Source organism: Podarcis tiliguerta (genome assembly GCF_965153285.1).
Source record: "Podarcis tiliguerta genome assembly, chromosome: 17".
In the NCBI taxonomy this organism is placed as follows: domain Eukaryota; kingdom Metazoa; phylum Chordata; class Lepidosauria; order Squamata; family Lacertidae; genus Podarcis; species Podarcis tiliguerta.
In genome coordinates, this window is record NC_139550.1 from 5,070,907 (window position 1) to 5,089,504 (window position 18,598).

Consider the following 18,598-nt stretch of genomic DNA (forward strand, 5'->3'; position numbering starts at 1 on the left):
TTTTGCTAACCATCCAATTCAAATTGATGTGTTTGCTTTTTTTTTAAAAAAAAGATAAAAAATAGAGTGCTTTGCTGGCTTTCAAACTTTTTGGCTGGAATTAGGGATTAAATTATGGACTGAAACAATTAAGAATTCCAATATAATTGAGGCAGGAAAGTAAATCACTTTTGCAGATGGAAGGAAAATATTTTTCCTCCTCATTCTTATGACTCCTGACTTTTACCCAGTTCTCATTTTGCAGATAGGTTTGTGATTAACACTAATAACGATGCTGGAACCTCACAAGTGTTTCGTCTTTCCCCTTTCGTTGTGTCTCAGCAGTGTTCATTTCCTCTTACTAACAGCAAAATATAGTTTTATTTTGGCACAATGCAGTTTCATTTTTATATTACTAGTTTTTAAATCCTATGATTATATCAGAAGTTATGTTGAACACTAGAATGCTGTTCATCTCCATATTCATAAAGTGGAATTGGAGCAACATTCACTTTCACAAGTGACTATAATGTTGATCATCTGAATCCATTATCACTTGGGATTAACTTTTGGAACCTAGAGTATCCAAACTTCTTAGCCATAGATAAACATAGAAATTTTAATAGTTTGTAACTAGTTGCATGGGTTTAAAAAATGTTATTATTTCCTAATGTTAGTCATACATTGTCAAAGAAACACCATTTTATGAAACACCATTTTGCAATTTTAACACTTTCCCCTCTTCCTCTTCCCAGTAACACTTACCGTATGATTGAACAGGACGACTTTGACATCCACACTAGGTTACACACAATAGTGAGAGGAGAAGATGAGGCAGCCATGGTGGAGTCTGTAGGCCTTGCCTTGGTCAAGCTGCCAGATGTCCTCAATCGTCTGAAGCCTGACATAATGATAGTCCATGGAGACAGGTTTGATGCTTTAGCATTAGCAACATCTGCAGCCTTAATGAACATTCGAATTCTTCATATTGAAGGCGGAGAAGTCAGCGGCACTATAGATGACTCCATCAGACATGCCATAACCAAGCTGGCCCATTACCATGTGTGTTGCACAAGAAGTGCAGAGCAGCATTTGATATCTATGTGTGAAGACCACGACCGTATCCTCTTGGCAGGCTGCCCTTCATATGATAAGTTGTTATCTGCCAAAAACAAGGACTACATGAGCATTATCCTCATGTGGTTAGGTAGGTGTGCTGTAAATATAGGCTATCCGACCTGTGACCCTCCAAGTTGAATAAAGCTGGTCACCAGCTTTATATGACAGCCTAATAATAGTGGTTGCAGGTACAGAGCAAAGGGGATGTTTTGTACCCCCTAATGGGGCTGCCATCATGGTTAGTGGGATGCATTTGGCTTGGTGTGTCACACATTGTGCAGTCTTTCTTTAGGTTGTGTGTTGGAGATTGGTGCTGTTCTCTTACCTCTGATTAGATGAGTACGGAAGGCTTATTCAGGAACACACAAGTATAATCATGTGAGGCTGGTTTGTGTACGGTTGGGCTGTGAACATTTGCCCTTTGTGCACCTCTGTTCCAGCCTTCTCCAGTGTTATCCATTAGCTTGGGGTTACAGATCACAAGGACATCCTTCATACATTTGGTAGGCTGTCCTGCTGCTGACAAACTGACAATGTGTTAGGTAGGCAGAGGTAGGGTTATAAGCTCAGTTGCACTCTCCTGTCTCACAGGATTATCCTTGCATGTTCCTAAATGCCCAGAGTCCGACACCTTTTAATTTCTTCATAAGTAGACGTTTTGGAGTGAAAATTAGGGTCTGTTAATCTTGAGGTATGTGGGGAATATTGCAGAACCCTGAGAGAATTTTGCATTAGGAACAATGAATGTAAGGCATGTACAATAAACAGTGTAGCAGCATATATTTCAGAGACTTCTGATTTGTTGTAACCATCCAGATGAGCCAGTTCAATTCTTTGGGGTTTGACAATAGAAGTTCTTAAATGTAAATCTTCTCCTGCATTGTGGGTACAAACTGCTTATTAGGTTTGGGGTGGAGTTCAAAATAAATTGAACCAAGTATTGTATAATATACAGAGACTAGAATCCAATATCTCTGTTTGTCTTTAAAATAAATGAAGACACTTTCCTTTTAAGGCCAAGGATTGTCACAAAGCTGAACAGATAAATGATTGTACTAAAATAATCTGGCACCATGCATAATTCAATCTTGATCAGATCTTCCCAAACCACTGGTAGATAATGCAAGAAATACTCCAGGTAACTACAGTGGTACCTCGCAAGACGAAAAACTCGCAAGACGAAAGAGTTTTTTGTTTTTTGAGTTGCTTCGCAAGACAAATTTCCCTACGGGCTTGCTTCGCAAGACGAAAACGTCTTGCGCCTTTTTCTTAAAACCGTCAATGCATTCCTATGGGAAACCGTCAATGCATTTCCTGTGGGAAACCGTGCTTCGCAAGACAAAAAAATTCACAAGACGAAAAAACTCGCAGAACGAATTAATTTCATCTTGCGAGGCACCACTGTACTGTAATGACTTCAGAACAATTTATTTTTTATTTCACAGTGGAATAAATCTTGAGTAATTTCCCAGAATGAAATATGGAGTTTTTTGGTTCTTGTCCAACCCAATTAATTATATTACTTTTTTAAAGCTGGATTTTGTTTTTACTTTGCTTTTACAGGTGAAGATGTAAAACCAAAGGATTATATAATTGCTTTACAGCACCCAGTGACCACAGACATTAAACATTCCATAAAGATGTTTGAATTGACTTTGGATGCCTTAATCTCTTTTAACAAGAGGACGTTGGTTTTATTTCCAAATATTGATGCAGGTGAGGGAAAAGAGTTCTTATTCAAGGAATCTAAAGTTAATATTGTAGCCTGTGAAGAGAATGAAAAATACTTGCTTTGGAATGCTACCAGATGCAGCCCCTCGGGCCCATCAGCTCCCAAATGGTTGCCCAGAAGGGAATATGGCTCTCAGACTGAAAAGGTTTCCCCATTCCTGGTGTACATAGTGATGCTTCCAAAATTCAGTTACTTACCATTAAGTGATCTACTGTTATTTTCATTACAGGGAGCAAAGAAATGGTTCGTGTAATGAGGAAGAAGGGTGTTGAACACCACCCCAATTTTCGAGCAGTAAAGCATGTTCCATTTGACCAGTTCATTCAGCTGGTGGCTCACGCTGGCTGTATGATTGGAAACAGCAGCTGTGGTGTGCGAGAGGTTGGGGCATTTGGTACTCCTGTCATCAATCTTGGGACACGCCAGATAGGAAGAGAAACAGGTATTGTATTCAAATAAGGCTAGCAGTGTTATCCTTGGTTAGTAGGCATATATGTCTGTACTGGATACATGCAGAGCTACCTTCCTGCATTTCTTTTCTTAGGTGTGCCCAGCTTTGTTACTTAGAAGTGATAACTGGGAAATGGTTTTTGTGGCTGTTTTTAAATAAGAAAGTATCTTTTGCCATAGTTCAAACTCATCAGTAAGACTAAGGGAAAACTATATTTTCTGCAACCCATGTATCAGAAATGTATAATAAAGCAGTGCTTTTATTATGTCTTTTGACCAACTGAGGAAGCCACCAGATAGAACAGGAAACCAGACAGTAATGTTGCTAATGGAGCAAAGATTGCTTAGCATTCTCTTGGCATGGAGAAAAGAGTCTCATAGTTGGGGCAGGGGATAACTTTGACAAAGGAAATAAATCCAATCCCCCCCCCAATGGAATAACTAAAGCTGCAAGGGAGGAAAGAAGGCGAAGAAGCTTGCTGTCAACCCATCTTTTGGCCCAGATGCTATCCAGTATTGTGAGCACTTTGAACCTGTATTGCCAAAGACAAGCCTTGTTGTGATAGCTCTGTGGCTTCAGATACAAAGGGTCAGAACAAACTCTCTCACACAAGCTCTCTGAAGCCATCATGGTGGAGGGGAGAGGGCTTGGGTGTGTTTTGTACCTGGCTTAAGCAGAGACACTGCTTGCCTGAATGTGGGGGCTGAAATGTCCAAAGAGGACGTAAGGTAAAATAAGGGGGGAAATCCTCTTCTTCCATGCTCATCTTTTTCTTCTCTGCATTGTTTGGTCATGGGGCCCGTTTGTACTATTGCATTATCAAAGCCCATTTCATTATGCAGCTGTGATCAAGGCACACCACATTCTATGGAATTAATGGGCACAAGCAACCATATTTAGAGTCGGTTGTCCCAAACAGCTTGGGACCAGGCAGCTTGGGCTCTGAATTCTGTATAATGTAGCCAAGTGCCTTATGTACTTGCTTGGCAATCACACTGCTATAAGAGTGTGCTGTGCTTTTTGCTATGCTTTCAGGGAACACCATGTACACTTTTACACATTCAGCACCCTAGTTGAACTTTAATTCATATACACAGACTGTCATTGCCAAAAGTGTGAAAACAATAGTATAATTATCTTAAAATTAAATAGTTATAGTCAATAGCGGACGGTGGAGTGGGGCGGAGAGGCTCACTTGACTTCCCAACAGTTGAACCATTGTTTATGATTAGAGGGGCAAGGCAGTGGGAAGGTCAGTGCTGTTTGCACTTCACCAGCCTCCTCCCCCCTTCCCCTCTCCTTCCTGGCCAGGTAAGCACAGCCGCTGCACCATGCAATCTGCTACTGATTATACTAGCCTATCTGCCTGCAATGCAGGTGTAGCATCTCTCCAACTCCAATCTCATCACTTGTAACTATGCCTGGTGAGGATATGTTGGTAGCGTTCAAAAGAAAGTATTTTTCATTTTAAATTCATTTTCTTCCTAAATATTACTGCTATCACTTTTCCAAAAACAAAATCAAGGTGAAAATGTCCTTCATGTTCGTGATGCTGACACACAGGACAAAATACTGCAAGCTCTGCACCTCCAGTTTGGGAAACAATATCCTTGGTAAGTACAGTCATCATTAAAATAGTGAAAATATTTTTGTTATGTTGCAACTTTCCCCTGCTGGTTAAGCAGCAGCAGTGCCACCGGTCAGGAAGGTGGCAGTGTGGCATCACACTGGGCTCCTCTGCCAATATGCCAAGTGCAGTTGCACCACAGATTTGTTTAAAGCTATTACAATACTGACAGTTACATTTTTGTTAATCCCCAATGCGTATTTTTTTAACTTTCCCTAATACGTATTAAAGTTTGCGTCACTAGCAGGAAGGGCCTGTGGCTACACCAGCATATAGCTAACAAGTGCTGGTGCCATTCTGGTTTTGCACAGGTGTTGCATTTATATTGCAGAAATATGTGTAGATATAATCATTTAGGATCAAATTCTCATCTACAACTAGCACTGGTGAAGTTTTCCCCCATGATGTTGGTGAAACACTGTTCAGCCATGTTTTATAGAGGATATCATCATTATGTAAAATAGAACTGTTTTATTTCTGTGAATTGATCTGATGCTGACAGTGTTGGTTGAGCCCCTTACACCAGAGTCTTAATGGCAACAAACTGTCTTAAAGTTGGCTATCCTACATTATTCCCCTTTCCTTTTTGTAATAAGAAGTTTTTAGTGTGACTATATTAAACTAAATTGCAATGTTGATAGTGTGCAGCAGATAAGAGGCTGAACTCCAAATGAGGAACTTTAAATATTTTGTCTGCCATAGACAGCTTTAGGGCAGCCACATTCTCTCAGCCATAGCTCTCCCTTGTAATATAGGAATAATAATACTAACTCACTTTATAGGATTCTCAGGATTACTGAGATAATGAATATAAAGCACTTCGCACACTCAAAAGCTCTATATACATACGTTCTCATCAGACTCGCAGCTCACTTAGGTTACTAATCCATCACATGGAACTCTTCGACATAACTGTAGGAATCTTTAACACTTTCATTCTTCTGTGGGTGTATTTCAATGCTTGATAAAATTGTGTCTGTACTGCACTCTTTCTCTAGCTGATCTTTATATCTTTACCATTTCCCATCACTTTCCTATGCGTCATTACAATCTGTCTCATATAGTCTGATTTAATGCAGAGCTACTCAGAAGTACATCCCCCAGAGTTAAGTTTGGTTTACTTCCAGTTAAGGATGGATAGAATTATAGCTTCTGGTTTTTATGTACAGTGCCAAGGTCATAAGCACAGTAGAAATAGTTAGAATAATATAAGTGCATAATTTTGCCAACTAGGCAAAAACCCAGCTAGATTCTTGAATAAGCAGTATGCAAGTTGATCTATGAAAAATGTCATTTTAGATATTCTTAAATGTAGTTTTCCAGTTGAAATAGATGAGATTTAAATTTACTTAACTTTTGACTAAATTCATTTAACTTTTCAAATTTATGTTTCCTATAAATTTGCAAATCAGTTATCACAAGCGCAAATTCTTCCTGAGAAAATTGTATTTTTGTCTTCTTCCCCCCTACTTGCAATCTAGAAATCGTCGATTAGGAAATTAAGGTGTGTAGTTTTGTAACATGTCACCTACATTAATTGCTGTTATTTGATGTTATAGTTCAAAGATATATGGAGATGGGAATGCTGTTCCAAGAATCCTAAAGTTTCTTAAGTCTATTGATCTTCAAGAACCCCTTCAGAAGAAATTCTGCTTCCCTTCTGTAAAGGAAAACATCTCTCAAGATATTGACCATATCCTTGAGACCCAGAGTGCTCTGGCAGTGGATCTGGGTGGAACAAACCTCCGAGTTGCAATTGTCAGCATGAAGGTAATTATAAACAGGAAGACCGGTTGGGAACTTCCATTGGGGAGGTTGGGGTGGTGTGCACAGTTCAATTTTTAAGAAGATTAATGGATCACTTTTAAAAAACCATGCAGAATGTGCATGTTTATCTATTTATGTGGTACTGTTTTTGAGGTTGGTCCAAAGGCTTCAGCTGGTGCAGAACACAGTGGATGGGTTGCTTTTGGTGGCAAACTACCACTAGGATATAACACCTTGCTAGTTAGATTTGTACTGTCTGCCAATCCGCTACTAGGCCACATAGAAGGTTTTGGTACTTACAGACAACGGTCTATATAAAAGCAGCATATTTAATAGACTGCCTTATCCCTAACATACCACCAAATAGGTCACTGCATTCTGCAGGAGAGTTCCTCATCAGAAGCCTGCTCTACAGTAAGATGGAGCAGGAATTTTAGTGTTCTGCCCCTGTCCTGCAGAACACCATCCCTGCTAAGATACGACATTTCCCAGAAATTATTGGATACATCTTTCTTTCAAAAGCTTCTGTTGCAGGTTTTGAAAAGCTCATAATGTTAGTTTTGTGCTGTTTTTAACTGCTTTTGTTATGTTTTGTTCATCACGTTGGGACATATGTGGAAGGCAATTAATAAATAACTAACAATTTCACCCAACCATAAGGCAGTTCTGTAGGGAGAGTAGCATGTTGGCACTAAATCAGCTGCATAGGAAAAGCCCTCTGAAACCCAAAGGCATAAGAATTTCCTATCTGATATACAGCCTACTTCAATAGGTTTATATTGATCCATAGTCATAAAACAAAACTTACAGCTATAGCCATACATGAATGTCCCAGCAATCCAAAAAGGGTTGTACACTTGAATTCAAACAATTCACAGAAGAAGGTGTAAGTCAAAATCCTATTCAACACTCTTGGGAGTGGTATTGAACCACTTAAAAAACAGGAAGAAAGTCTGTCATATGCAGGTTACATCCTGGTTGATGGTGAAGGCTGCATACAAACAATGCATATCTCCAGCATATCTCCAACAAGATGAACGCCTGTGCTATGCAACTGGAAGGCATTGTGCGGGGTGGGTCTCCCATGCTAGTCAGCCCTGCTCTAAATTGATTTAAAAATGTATTCCTGGTGAATAAAACATTTTTTTAAAAGCTTGATTTTTTTAAATGAAAGAGTTGGCATCTACCTGTCTCAGGAGACAGTGAAGGAGTGCATCTTGGGGCGGGGGGGAATCAAACCATTGGAAGGTAGCAGTGCCTTCTGTGGTTGTAAAGAACAATACGGGAGAGACATGTTTTGTTGTAGCTGGGGCAGATGAAGGTGTCTGGTTGTGCTGCTGCAGATGTACCATGGCATTTCTTTTCTCTGCGCTCCTCCTAGCGGTCCTTCCTCTTCTGGTCACTGCTACATGTGCAGGGCCTGTCTGTCTGTTTCCAGCCACTGCAGCCATCTGCAACCTTACATTACTTACTTAATGTAAACTCTTATTAAAATTATGGGTGACAAGCACTGTTTCAGAAGGGATATTCTTCCCTTCACACTTGCAGAGGAGGGATATTTTCTAAGATGGCACCTGCTGTGAAATACTCACACGCCATCTAAAAACAAAGCTGGTGTGCTTATTTCCCTTAAACAATTGTTTTTATTGCTCCATTGCTCCTTTCCTGCTGTAGAGTGTGTTGACCTCACCATTTTCCTCCCATCTGGAGTGCAAACAGTCTTTGGACCAGCAATTAAGCATAGACTGAGCTTGGGCATATTGCTTGTAGGAGTAGGATATGCCAGTTGAGTACATCCCATCCCTGAATGAAAGCCCAGAGAGGTTGCATGTCCACACACAAACACTTCTGTCTCCTCACCTTACATTTGTATACCATGCATATTCTCTTGCTCTTTGACCCCTGTCACATATTTGACAGCCTGTGGAGAAGCCACTTTTAATATTTGTTGTTTAGTCATTTATTCGTGTCCGACTCTTTGTGACCCCATGGACCAGAGCACGCCAGGCCTTCCTGTCTTCCACTGCCTCCCGCAGTTTGGTCAAACTCATGTTCATAGCTTCAAGAACACTGTCCACCCATCTCGTCCTCTGTTGTCCCCTTCTCCTTGTGCCCTCCATCTTTCCCAACATCAGGGTCTTTTCCAGGGAGTCTTCTCTTCTCATGAGGTGGCCAAAGTATTGGAGCCTCAGCTTCACGATCTGTCCTTCCAGTGAGCACTCAGGGCTGATTTCCTTAAGAAACTTTTAATATAGTTGTGGTCAACTAGAAAAATATGAGAAGCTTAATGGTGTTTCCCTCTCACGTAGGGTGAAATAGTTAAGAAATATACTCAGCTGAATCCAAAAACTTACGAGGACAGAATAGCATTGATCCTTAAGATGTGTGTAGAGGCTGCCTCAGAAGCAGTAAATCTGAACTGCAGAATTCTGGGTGTGGGTAAGTTTTTAACAAACATTTTATCTATTTTACTTAAGGAGAACATTAAATCAAAGCGCTATACATTTCAACGATAATTACTGTATTTATTGACTTAGAACATTTTGTTGAACAGAGTCCCCTGGGTGGGTCACACAATGCTGGATCTGCCGTACAATTTAAACTGACTTACTGCAGAAAACAGTTAAATGCAGATCTGTTCATAATTATAAACTGCAAAATACATTACTGTGTTATATTAATGCTTATATACAGTTTTGTAATTCTGCACCTTGTGCTTTTCAGAACAAGTTGCTAAATTCTGCAAAAGTAATTTGCATTTGCACATACAGATTTGATCATATTCTTTTCCTTTGAGACTAAAGGGGGAAAAGGCACTGATTGCAGTACTAAAGATTGGGGTGACATAGAAGACACAGCCCTAATCAGCCTTTAAGTCCTTTGCAGCCTCTGGGATCCCTTTTACTTTTATATCAATGAGCTGTGTGATAGACAAGGAACAATAAAGGACAAGTCAAAATCTGAAGCCAGCTAGTGCTGTTGATGCATCTCCTTTAAAGTTTGAAGAAAATGAGTGACAGTTCGTAGCTTGCTTAGGGGGGATTACTGATTACTGCCTATTTTTATTTGAAAGTCCGAAAAAACCTGACTGATTGGAGAGAAGGTGTTTCTGAATGGCAAGATTTTTTCTTTTATATATTATAAACACTGGATTTAGATTCTCTCCTTTCTGGTTCTTTGTGGCTCAGGTATTTCTACTGGTGGACGAGTAAATCCACGAGAAGGCGTTGTTCTTCATTCCACCAAACTTATTCAGGAGTGGAATACTGTTGATCTGCGGACTCCGATATCGGATGTGCTTCACTTGCCAGTGTGGGTAGACAATGACGGTAACTGTGCAGCTTTGGCAGAGAGAAAATTTGGGCAAGGAAAAGGAGTGGAAAACTTCGTAACCCTCATCACTGGTACAGGTATCTATCTATGTGCTTCGGCCAAAATCCAACATAGAGCTAAACCACTGAAATCCTGCATTTTAAACGCATTTAAATATTGTGTTGGATCATAATTGTTGACTCAAAGCAGCACTTTTTTTTATGAATTATGTGCCAGTGGTTGCAGTTTGAACCTGACATTTAATTTCCCTTAACCTATAGGAAACATGTGGCCATTTTGGGTAGTAGCAGCTCAAATAGCAAGCTTCTCCTCATTGATTATGGCACTCATAGAAGAGCATGTATGAGACAAATCAAACTTGCTAATTCTCAGATACAAGTTCAAGAAGGAATTGCTGCAAAGTGGAGTGGGGGGCCCTTACACAAGCATCCCCTGTGCACCATTTAGTTGCCTACCTAAGGCCCGTGGGCTGGATGCGGCCCAATGGCTTTCTCAATCCGGCCGGTGGATGGTCCAGGAATCAGCGTGTTTTTACCTGAGTAGAATGTGTGCTTTTATTTAAATTGAATCTCTGGGATGTGGGACATAGGAATCCGTTCATATATTTTTTTCAAAATATAGTCCGGCCCACCACATGGTCTGAGGGACAGTGGACTGGCCCACGGCTGAAAAAAGTTGCTGACCCCTGGTTTAGTGCTATTCATTGAGGTCCTCTGACCCTTTGGGTAGATTTTCCTGGAGTACAAGGAGGAGGAGATGGAGATGCCCCTTCCATACTTCCTTCTGCTCACAGTTATACCCAAGCCGTAATGTTGTTTAACCACTTTGGGATGTGTTAACTGAGATTGAAATACTGCATATAATTGAAAAAAATAAATAAATAGGTCTGGAAAATATATCAAAATGGAATGGAGATTTACAAATTCTAGTAGCAGAAGGTGCCTGGCATTTATTTTCTAGAATTTTGTTGTTTTCTATCGCATGAATTAGAAAGGAGAAAAAAGTTTTAACGTGGCAACACACATGTGTTTTTGTGTCTTATAGGTATTGGCGGTGGAATCATTCATCAGAATGAATTAATCCATGGAAGTTCCTTTTGTGCTGCTGAGCTTGGGCACATTGTAGTCTCTTTAGATGGACCCGAGTGCCTGTGTGGGAGCCATGGATGTATCGAAGCATATGCTTCTGGAATAGCCTTGCAGAGAGAAGCTAAGAAGTTGCATGACGGTAGGTGGAACCTATTCCTCTTTTTTTTGTTAACCACATTATGTGCATATTGCAAGCAATCTAAAAGGGAAAAAGTTCATATACAGAACGTTCATTTAAATAATTACATTGTCAGAATACTAAATATAGTTTTGGTAGCAGCATTTTCAAGGGCAATTTTACTTTGCTGTCAGTAGCCAAGCCAGTATAACTTACTTGCAAAGCAAGTCCACATCTGAACTATGCACACATGTTGCATAGGCATTCTCAACAGAAAGCCAGGTGTTTTACAAGACTGCTCAAAGTAGCCCAGTATGACTGAATATAAGGCAATTTCCTCCGGCCGTACACATGTGAATACCTTTGTTTGGTGAAATGCCGCTTTTTATGTCTTCTCAGCTGCCTCATTCTCATGATGAAACTTTGGCAGTAGCTACTTTAAGACCTCACAGCAGCTTTGTTTTATTTTAATGTTGATAAATTACTTAAATCATACCACTTTACATTGATAAAGAATTATCAGCTCCACTGGTTCTAGTCACCAGATAGTAGCTCTTCTGTTAATAGGGAGCAGAAAAAGAGAGGGGCCGGAATTCAAAAAGCACCCCACTGATAATGAGTAGCGTAGTATTTGAATACTGAGTGGCATAATATCTGTGTGACTGGTGGGGCAGCCTCAGCAATAGCCTCCAGGCAGTGGCATAACTGCTACTTGGGGAAAGAGGGTTGAGGCAGAGGTAAGGCTGGGACTGCACCTGCATATTCAGTCTGGTGCTCCTACTGCACATGCCTGGCCTCACCGTTTTGCCTCTCCTGGTAAGTGCTAGTAATGCCCCTTTGTAGCTCTGCTCCACCAAACCCCACCCTGCCCACGGTCTGACGATAGTTTAAGCAATAATACTATGTTGAATCATGAATGCACAAGCAACCCAATGGGGTATTTCTACAGAGTAGTTTCATATCATCAGAGAGCTACAACAAGGGCCTTGTACTTACTTGCTCACATCAGGATCTGTACAGTGGTACCTCGGGTTACAGACGCTTCAGGTTATAGACTCCGCTAACCCAGAAATAGTACCTCTGGTTAAGAACTTTGCTTCAGGATGAGAACAAAAATTGTGCGGTGGCGGCGTGGCAGCAGCGGGAGTCCCCATTAGCTAAAGTGGTACCTCAGGTTAAGAACAGTTTCAGGTTAAGAACGGACTTCCGGAACGAATTAAGTTCTTAACCAGAGGTACCATGGTATTTCGTTGGCTTCTTATGGTTGGTGAAATGTAACAAACCACTAGCCTGTTTATGGTAGTGCTTGAATTGTAACGCCTTGTTCTCTTCCCTTTTCTCTCCCCCCCCCCCTTTTTTTTTGTTTGTTCAAGCAGAGGATTTATTATTAATTGGGGGGATGTCTGTAATGAAGGAAGAAGTAGTAACGGCTGCACATCTCATTCAGGCAGCCAAACTAGGAAATACAAAAGCTGACCATATTGTCAAAACAGGTAAGAATGCAAACATGGAGCAGAAATCTTTGTTAGAATCCTGGCTAGGGATAAAGATGTGGTGTGGTGAGACTGTGGAATATTTGCTGTCTGAAAAACTGGTTCTGTTTGCAGGCAACGCATGGACGTTTTGCAGATAGCTGTCTGACATAACCTGAATTAAGGCCCTTGTCACTTCAGCTGTGTCCTCTTCTTCTCTTCTTTGCTGGGTGTTCTAAGCATCAGTCCAACCCACAATTTAAGAAACTATATATGCTCCTAAACAGAATAATACCTATCGGGGAATGTTGCTTTCTGGGACATTCTGGCATTTCTATTCCCGTGCTAGATTGGAGTGCAATATTATTTTGTGAATCTTGTGTCTTGAGATCTTCTCTGGGATGTAAGCCCCCAAAATAAATAAGTACTGTGTACACATTAAATAAATGAAATTTGTCACATGATACCAGAACCTTTTTAAAATTAGTTTTAATGACTCTTGATATTAAGCTGCCCTAAAATAAAAGCAGGCAGTAGCTTTATTTTTGACATTAGAAAGTGGTGTAAGCGAGACATGGTGTTGCACACTCACCCCCACTATTACCTCTATAAACATGTTTCATGGTGTGTTAAGAACCTTGCAAAATCTCTTTGTATATGACAGTGAAGCAAAAGAACTATAGATAAAGACCAAGGGCAAGACTACTTCTGTGGAAGCATTTTTCAACTTTAAAAAGTTGCCTCTTGACCATTGCCATATTCATACTTCTGTTTCTTCTTTTCACAGCAGGGAAAGCTCTGGGCCTTGGAGTTGTGAACATCCTGCACACTATTAACCCCTCCCTTGTGATACTTTCTGGCATCCTTGCAAGCCATTATATCAACGCTGTCAAGGATGTGATTCATCAACAGGCCTTGTTCTCTGTGCAGAATGTCAAGGTGGTTGTCTCAGAGCTGTCGGATCCTGCTTTGCTTGGAGCTGCTAGTATGGTTCTGGACTATACAACACGCAGGATATACTAGGCAAACCATTGGAAACACATTACTGCAGTTTATAGCAGCTCTCTGAAAAGAGAAGTTTCTTACTGAAGTCAACTTTCTTTTTTTAAGTAGGCTAGTAGGGTCTTCAAATCTATATCTTACTTTTTTAATGTGCTGTTTCATTGGGTGCTGGAAGAACACAGGATCCTGGGAAGATTGCTCACAGGGAGACTTTCTCACAACTAAATAATTCCTGGGGATGTCTGAATGCCAGACATCTAAAAATAAAAATGAGAGACGTGAATTCCCTTACTACTTCCTACCCATGGATTTTCCAGCTACATGAGCCAAGACGTAGTCATCTCAGTAACCAGAAACTGGAATAGTCATTAAAGAAAGAAACCTTCCATATGAATGTTTGCAAGGGTTCCTGCCTCTGCAGAGGCTAAATGAGCAGCTATAATCTTGATGAGAGACTTCAACAATTGTAATGCTAGACTATCCAGCAGTATGCAGCGATCATCCATGTATTTATTTGTTAAATTAATGTTGAAAAACCTAGTTTAGAAGAAGAGCCCAATGATATATGATGCACTTACAAGTACAGCTTCCAAGAGCCTAGACAACATGCTAGGATGAAGAAGAAAGTGATTATCTTTGTCACATCCGCCTGTAGTGGCGTTTTATCCTCTAACGTGGAGGTTAAAGACACTTCCTGGTCTTTTGTTGCAGCTTCATGTTTAGAGGGCTGTGCAGTTAACCTCAGTAGACTTTTGTGTTACGTGCTTTCTTTGCTTATCCGTGCTGGTGGCTAGACAACTGGTTGGAGAAAGGAATCTTGTCTGATGTGTGTGCGTGTATCATTCAACACTTGCTTTGCATTGTCTGGATAAATTCCACACTTAAACTGACCTTCAAAGATGTCACAGCAGCCCAAGCGCTAATCTATTTATGTGCCTATTTTCTATAGGTAGATTTTTGTTAGGTTACCTTACAATGCTCCTAAGAATAGCCTCAGCTCTATGTTGCCCCTTGAGGCTGCAAGTCTAAGCAGGCTTACTCAGAAGCAAGAACTGGTTCTTTATACAGCACTACAGGCATGCCAATGTTTGACTAATGTTTGTAGTAACCATGGTTGAAGACGTTAATTGGAGACTGGCTGGAGACTCATCAATGGCTGTGTTCCTTGAGGTGTTTGAAGATGCAGTTCTCTCCAAACCAGCTGTATGTGCTGATTTGGTTTGGTCCAAAATGTACTGCAGGGTCAGGGTCTTTTTAACGGTTTGAAAGTCCTTATTTCATTTTGAAAATGGTGATCTGTTGCTAAATACGGCCCTCTGTGCTTCTTTGTCTGGCCCTTGCAATTCTCCTTGGGCCACACCCTTCACCAGCCCTACTTTTCATGCCAAGTAGTTTTTGCTGGCTGGGATGTGTCTTTAAACTCTGGTGATGCCTCTTCCCTGCCTGGAGGGAGAATAGAAAGGGGTGGGTATAGAAATTGGCCTATTGCGCAAAGGTAAATTTTACTTTCATTGCTCTGCCCACTTTGGGTTCTGCCCTCAGCCCGTCCCACTATCCAGGCAACATCACAGTTCAAGCCAAGGTTTGGAGTAATGCTGGTGAAAAGTGTGGTGTGGGGCCCAGAAAGCAGTCCTCAGATGTTCTGCCTTGGGCTGTGTCCATTTTGTAACTTGGAGAGTATTTAATTAGATCAAGTGAAGGGTTCTCCTCCTTTTCCTAATTAATCCCCCCACCTCCAGCAGGAACATATTTACCTTTAAAATGGTCACAATCCTTAAAACTGTATAGCTTCCTGGATTGGTGGGGGAGAGAGAATTGGGTTGTGGGGCAAGTGTATACGCCTCAGTTCTCATTCTTTCAGCCTCAGACAGTTTAAAAGGTAGTGTGTGTATTCTTATTTAAAGAGCAATAGTCACCTCTCCTTCAGGTTCATGTAAGCTGCTAGTAGAGACTTGATCACACCAATTTTGTTGTCCTTCAAATGATGTTGCCCTACATTCCGTGTCTTCTGGAGGGCAGTACGCATGCTCATTCCTCTGGCTTTTTTTAATTGTACAAACTGATCATTTTTTCTGCGTATCTCAAATCTTGCCAAATATACAGAAACTGCTACCTTGTATGTGGTTAGCCACTGTGGGCTACCTCATATGTTTTGCTGCATGGGACCACAAAAGTCCAGTATTGGATGGAACAAGGAGGAGCTCAAAATGTAGTGTAGCTCTGACTTGCTTCCAAATTATTAAGTACAGGAACACTGAAGTTTGATACTGGGAGGAGTGGTAGTGATGACCATGTAATATGTAAATGGATTGCTGTGTTGTCAGTTTACCTCTGATTTGTCTTCTGTACACATTGGTGTGACTTGCAGAATTTTCTTGACTTGACTGATAAGCAGATTTGAGGGCCTTTGGTACTCGCCAGCAAAAGCAGAGTTGGCCATGCTGCAATTTTCAGTGCATGGCGGTATGCTTCACTGTCACACTTTAGCCAGCAAGCAAAGGAAGGAAGAAAGGATGGATGGATGGATGGATTGCATTGCAAGGGGTGGGGTGGAACAAAAATACTATGTACCCATCTTCATTGAGGTGTGTATCCTGTAACACTGGCTGCATCAAACGTATATTGCTCAGTTTTCTGATTTATTTTTTAAAAACCATTGTCACCCCACTTAATAGAACTATGGTTGTTGAATGTGGGCTATGTGTCTCTCAGATGAAATGTCAGATCATCATCAGGTCACTTTATGTGTGGAGGGAGGGAATGCCTATATTGAAAGACCCCAGAGCCAGTAACTGCTTATGCTCTGCTCTTGCTGGATAAAGATAAACTGTAGTCCTCCCTTAGACAGTCTTAGAAAAATATCAAATATGTGACACATACAAGGCCTGAATTACAGCGGAGTAGCAAAGACACTCACCAACAGAGGGCAATACTGCACTGTTGTATTGTTTTAATTGCTGCTCCTATATAAATGGTACTCCTATTTATATTCAAATACCTTCAGTAGCTTCCTATTTAAGACTGCTCTGAATTGTTATCACCCCCCAAATACCACAATGAAACTTGAGAATCAGTTTCCCTAAATGCTGTTCAGTTTGATGGAGGATAATATGAACTTGGGGGAGGGATTCCGTTCTCAAATCAAAATTAGTGTGAGCATGTTAGCAATGGCTTGTTGTCCACTTTTAACTATTTCGTAGTCAGTGTTAGAAATTAGCCAGGTACTTTTTGCGACTGGCACAGGTTCAATAGTGACCACATGGAGATCTCTGGATGACAGGCTGGTGACTGACATCTTCACCTGGCTTGGCCCCTCCAGCTTTCTTAAGCACGCAAGCAGAAGAGCTTATTTACTGCCTTTCCACCCCACCTTTTTCTCTAGGAGTACACGGTTCACCCCATCCTCACTTAATCCCTACAATGACCCTGTGAGGTAAGTGCAGAGGCTGTGACTTGCCCAAGGTCACTCGGTGGGCTTCAGGGTTCAAATCCCCACTCAGTCATGATCGCCCAGGTCCAAGTCCGGTACTCTAACCACTACACCACACTGGCTTCCTAGAATACTTCTGCTATGGGGCAGCTGCTTAAATTAAGTACATAAATATGGAGAAAGGAAAATGTCAGTTAGAGAAGGATCTGAAATCTTGTCCTTGAAGCTTGAATTTGTTTTATACTGGATCGTTTTTATCTGGTGCTTTAATGTTTGTTCCTTTAAAATATAAAGTGTTATAGAAATGAAATTCAGAATAATAATCCACACTGTTGGGGGTGGGGATGACACCTAGACATACCATTATGGCTGTAACAGCCACATATTCTTTCCAGGAAACAGTGAAGGCATACCGCATTGAGTAGGCTTTGGGATGAGGGGGAACTCTGATGGAATGAATTTATGAGCTGCTTGAAACTGCTGCTTTTATTAACTATATTGAGATAATTATTTTTGAATTTGTGTTTGGGGTCTGTAAATGTCTTTTAGTATGTTATAAACTACCCTAATGCCTTCTGGCAAAGGGCAGTAGATCTCTTAATAAGCTGAATACCAACCATGTTGCTTTTAGGGGTGAATCATGCCCCTTCCTGTTAAAAAAATACATTTGTTGTTTGACTCCTTATGAAGTAATCACCTTTGTCTGATGCAATGGCGTGCATAAATGGTTATACCAGAGTTATACCAGAGTAAGATGCTTAAGTGATGAGTGCAGAACATTAAATCAGTAGAGAATTACTGTATCAGATTTCATTGCCATTTTGTATTGCAATTTTTTTTTTGTAGCCCCAAAGACTTGAGGATGTGAACATTGTCCTCATTATAGAAACCTAGTTTGCCTCTTAAAATTAATTTTATACCATTTTACTCTTTGGCCTACCAATTTCATTGAAAGACAAGGGTTACGTAGGTTATGTGTTATGTTGAACACTGAAGGTTTAAATAAAAATGAAAGCTATTAAATATGTCCCAAGTTTCTGGAATTATTTCATTTTCAATGAACACATCACTCATGTAGTCTAAAGAAACCATACACATCAACCTATTACTAAATTCCTAAAATTGAAGGAGTGAAGCTGTATAGAACACTGGTATTCAACTTGTGAGTCGGGAGTTGCCAACAGAAATGGATACAGCTGGCAAATCTGGTAAAATGAACTCCTAGCCACAGAGAATACTTGGGCCCCTAATGTTAGCTGAGCAAGATGCCCAACATGGCTGTAGCCTATTCATTCATAGGCCTAGCTCAGATGCAGGGAACCTCTGGCCTTCCGCATTTTGCTGAACTGCAACTCCCATCATCCCTGGTCAGCTAGAATCCTAGGATTGTAGAGAAGAGACCATAAGGGTCATCTAGTCCAACCCCCTGCGATGCAGGAAAATCTCTCATGCTCTACTGCAACATCTGCCATTCATGCTG

The 18,598-nt window shown here is 40.8% G+C and overlaps 1 protein-coding gene across 17 annotated transcripts in view; it reads left to right on the plus strand.

Moving 5' to 3' along the window:
• Positions 1-18,141, plus strand: part of GNE (glucosamine (UDP-N-acetyl)-2-epimerase/N-acetylmannosamine kinase) — a 37,231-nt gene extending 19,090 nt beyond the window's left edge. For 6 of the 17 annotated variants that reach the window (XM_083419790.1, XM_083419802.1, XM_083419793.1 and 3 more), the window contains exons 3-12: positions 735-1,186; positions 2,662-2,814; positions 3,060-3,272; positions 4,807-4,894; positions 6,468-6,678; positions 8,985-9,114; positions 9,864-10,085; positions 11,053-11,235; positions 12,591-12,707; positions 13,474-18,141. In XM_083419790.1, the coding sequence (XP_083275916.1) occupies positions 735-1,186; positions 2,662-2,814; positions 3,060-3,272; positions 4,807-4,894; positions 6,468-6,678; positions 8,985-9,114; positions 9,864-10,085; positions 11,053-11,235; positions 12,591-12,707; positions 13,474-13,709 (2,005 nt within the window). In that variant the 3' untranslated portion in view covers positions 13,710-18,141. The remainder of the gene's footprint in view (positions 1-734; positions 1,187-2,661; positions 2,815-3,059; positions 3,273-4,806; positions 4,895-6,467; positions 6,679-8,984; positions 9,115-9,863; positions 10,086-11,052; positions 11,236-12,590; positions 12,708-13,473) is intronic. The other 11 variants (XM_083419799.1, XM_083419803.1, XM_083419795.1 and 8 more) reach the window with 3 other exon arrangements.
• The last annotated feature ends 457 nt before the right edge of the window (positions 18,142-18,598 follow it).